The sequence below is a fragment of the Apis dorsata genome, unplaced genomic scaffold (genome assembly GCF_000469605.1).
Source record: "Apis dorsata unplaced genomic scaffold, Apis dorsata 1.3 scaffold_172, whole genome shotgun sequence".
NCBI classification, from domain to species: Eukaryota; Metazoa; Arthropoda; class Insecta; order Hymenoptera; family Apidae; genus Apis; species Apis dorsata.
The window spans coordinates 422427-426045 of NW_006263460.1; the positions used below are offsets into that span (position 1 = coordinate 422427).

The window sequence follows — 3619 nt, forward strand, 5'->3', positions numbered from 1 at the left end:
ACTCGATTCCGAGCACTCCCTCCGCCTCGACCCCGCCTGGCTCCCGTGGCGTCCCGCCGAGGGATGACGCGTTGTCCCCTCGCCAAGAAATCACGTGGTTGGTGCGCATCGTCATTGAGGGTGGCAGATACGACGTGTGCCCGAAGATGGACAAGTTGAAGGCGATTCTGGCCGAGATCCTGCAGTCCGGGATAAACAAGTAAGCGCGGTGAAATGCTAATAATTGTTCACCGGTGGAAACGAGTCTTTATTTTGGACGCTTTGTTTCTGTCGTCGCTACTGTAATGGAAGAGGTTCGAATGGGATCGATGTATGATGTGACGAGTGTCGAAATAAAAATACGCGTGAAAGTAGACGTTTTTTCTTTCCACCGGTGAACAAGTACGTTTATTGTTTATATATGGTGTTTATATACTTAGGAGAGAATTATATATGGTTCTGTCTCTGATCGCAGATCGGTATCGGACGAGCAAATTATCCTCCATGAAAATCCGTGCCAGGAATCGTCGGATTCGACTCCGTCGTCCTCGTCGGCGGATATGACGTCGATACTAGTTTACGTGGTGGATAAAAAGGGAAAGTTCGACACGAATATGACCAAAATTTTGCCCAGCTTGTACGAGGAGTCGCGTGATCGAATCACGTTCCCGATTAAAGTAAGTCGAGTTTATGTTATAGTTAGTCGATCGCGTTTCGTTTGTAACCCTTCGACGAACAGTTTTCATTATGTTATTATAAAGTCGAAAGTAACGCTACTCGATCTTGGTCTCTTTCCTTTCGTTCTACGTAATTCTTTTCGTTGAAGCGTTACGAAGAATTCTTAGTACTCTTCTCTCGTATATTTCTTCCTTTTCGCGCTTATTTTTTTTTTTTTTTACCAGTAACGTATTTCTCTCTCACAAATTATGATCCTTCCTCGAAGTATTCTCTTACGAGACTAATTTTTAATTATTTAAAATTACGACATCTTCGTTCTTTTTTTCTTCGAAGAAAAATTTAAAGAATCTTGCGTGTTTTCATATTTATATAAGTTTATAAAATAGTCGTTTCGACTCGACAATTTAATTTTTGCACTCGTAGAAACTCGTAGTTTGTGCACCTGTGTTTCATCGAATGAAAGATTGATGAAAATTTTGCTCGAGTAGATAATTAATCGATGTACACGATTACGATACAGTTAACCTATTCCGCCGACTGACCCACTCTTTTCAGATTCAGAGATTTCTTCTGGTACAGGAAACGATTCCGGATTCCGGAAACGCAGTGGCGGCCATCGTGGTCTCCTCAGTTGCCTTGATTTGCCTGGTTCTTTTGGCCGGTCTTCTGGTAAAAATTACTTTTATTTTTCTTTCCTTAAAAATCAATAAAATCCATTCGGATTGTTCGAATATTTTATGATATTCTATTATTGCGAAAGAGTCTTTTTGTCGAGTACTATGTTTGTTTCTTTTTCTTTTTTTACAAAAATCGAAAATTGAAAATTCTTTCCTTGGATATTCACACGATTGTTTTAATTTTAATTTTTATTAATTTAATCTTTGGAATGTAGAAAAGTAATAATAGAATAACATATTAAATATTTATACAAATTTCAAGTTTATAACTCTATATACTTGAATACAATTTTATCAAAAATATATTTCATCTTATAAAGATTCATTTTTCAATCCATTTTTCGATAATTAATATCGCTTTTTTAAATTATTAAGCATTCTCGTGATACGTACAATCTACCGTCATTTTAGGACGGATGAATATCTCGATTTATTTTTTTATATTTATTTTGAGAATTAAATTATTTTATTAACGCTTTTCGTTAATAAAATATATACGCAAGAGCAATTTTTTAAATCTTACTTTAAAGAAGAGAAATCAATCCTTAAAGATTCCTTCGTTTTTTAAATTATAAACATGATAAATGCAAAAAGTAGAAAAAAGTCTTTAAATATATCAAATTATTATCCATTGGTTGCTCACGAAAGATATTTCATCCAGATGGAACTGTATCATAAAAAACATAAAAAAAGTGGATTGATTTCGAAAGAAAAATTGCTTCGAAACTCCGTGTGTAAATAATTTTACGATTAACTACTATATAAATTGTCAAATTCGTTGCACGCATATGGGCTGGCACACATATTCTCACGAAAAAGAAAAAGAAAAAAAAAAAGGAAAAACTATTCAAGAAAGAAACTAATGAAACGAGATTCAGTTGCGCAGGTCGGCAAAGATCTATACTATCTAAAAGGCATCCGTCGTGCTTACGTTAAGCTCATTTCGCACGATGTTACGTATTCATCCGTCCACATTTGTGATTTATCCCCAGTGTACGTAAACAACTAATGATAAATACGTATGTGTACGTGTGATGGTGTTCGAACTTTGCACGTTTTTGCGCTTTTTCACGCAGTAGGAAAGCAACGCTTTCGAAAAAGAAAAGAAAGACCAAGCCTTGGAAAAATCCTTCGAAAAAAAAAAATATAATAAATATTGTTCGCGGTTGTTCGAACGAGAAGGAACAATCGTGCGCGTTGTCGTTCGTTGTTGTTTCGTTGCCACGACACTCGTCCTTGAATCGGCTATTAGATCAACCGTACACCGCTTCGTTGGTTTTCTCCTCGTGCGCACCATGCACGCGTGTCCCGATGTCGAAACCGATCGTCGAGACGTGTCTCTCTCGCGATCTCTTGCTCTCTCCGATCCGTGGAACAAGCGTGAATCGAGCATGATTTTTCGTTCGAGATTTCGTTATGAGATAACGAGTTACATCGTCTTGGCGATCGAAGAAAGATCGAAAAGAGTTTCCAAACGAGAGAATGATTTATTAACGGGAGATCCCTTTGTCAAAATTTCCACGAATCCTTTTCAAATTGTCATCCATATCGTATTGGTTTGTAATGCACGGGATATTCGCACGGGAAGGGACAATGGTCAGCGCGTGATGAATCAGACGAATATTTTAAAAGTAGCTGAAAATATTGTTGTCGAGAATATCAATTGAGTTTAGGAAAAAGAGAATTTTACGATTCTTTCTCTCTTTTGAAACAAAAAAGGAACGAAAGAAAATAAAATGTAATAAATTTTTATCGAGTAACTTTTATCAACACTCTTTATAACGATTTAATTCCATAGAGAAGTGAAAAAAGGGAGAGAATTATTCACGAGAATTTTTATTTTACAAAATTATTAAAAAATGAAGAATCAACTGAAGATTTGTCTAATTTTGTATATTTTGAGCCCAAGGTATTATCCAATGGAATATCACAAAGATGATACGCATCGGTGTTCAGAAACTAATGCCAGTTATTTCTGGTTCGACGAAAGAATAGAGCTTGATTTTTCATCCGACGAGAAAAGAAAAATTGTAGACGTAGCCCGCGATAATACCTTTATTCGCGGATGCAAGAATTACAGGTTTGCCTGCGAGCGGATGTTCCGTGCATTACCTACGTAACCGTGTTTAAGATTAAAACGTTTCGTTTTGATTTTTGTACGAGAGGAAATTTTCTTTAACAAAAATCGTTCGAAACAGAAAATATTTACATACGCTTTTTCTTTTTTTTTTTTTTTCCACGAATGATTAATTTGCAAAGCGATAAGATATTTTTATTGAGAAAGA

General features: G+C 35.9%; 1 protein-coding gene across 1 annotated transcript in view; it reads left to right on the plus strand.

The window, feature by feature from the left end:
* Window positions 1-15: 15 nt before the first annotated feature.
* LOC102680751 (tyrosine-protein phosphatase non-receptor type 7) overlaps window positions 16-3619 on the plus strand; it is a 10482-nt gene continuing 6878 nt past the window's right edge. Inside the window, exons 1-3 of the mRNA XM_006614201.2 lie at window positions 16-199; window positions 455-656; window positions 1237-1325. Coding sequence (XP_006614264.1) covers window positions 147-199; window positions 455-656; window positions 1237-1325 — 344 coding nt within the window. The 5' untranslated portion in view covers window positions 16-146. The remainder of the gene's footprint in view (window positions 200-454; window positions 657-1236; window positions 1326-3619) is intronic.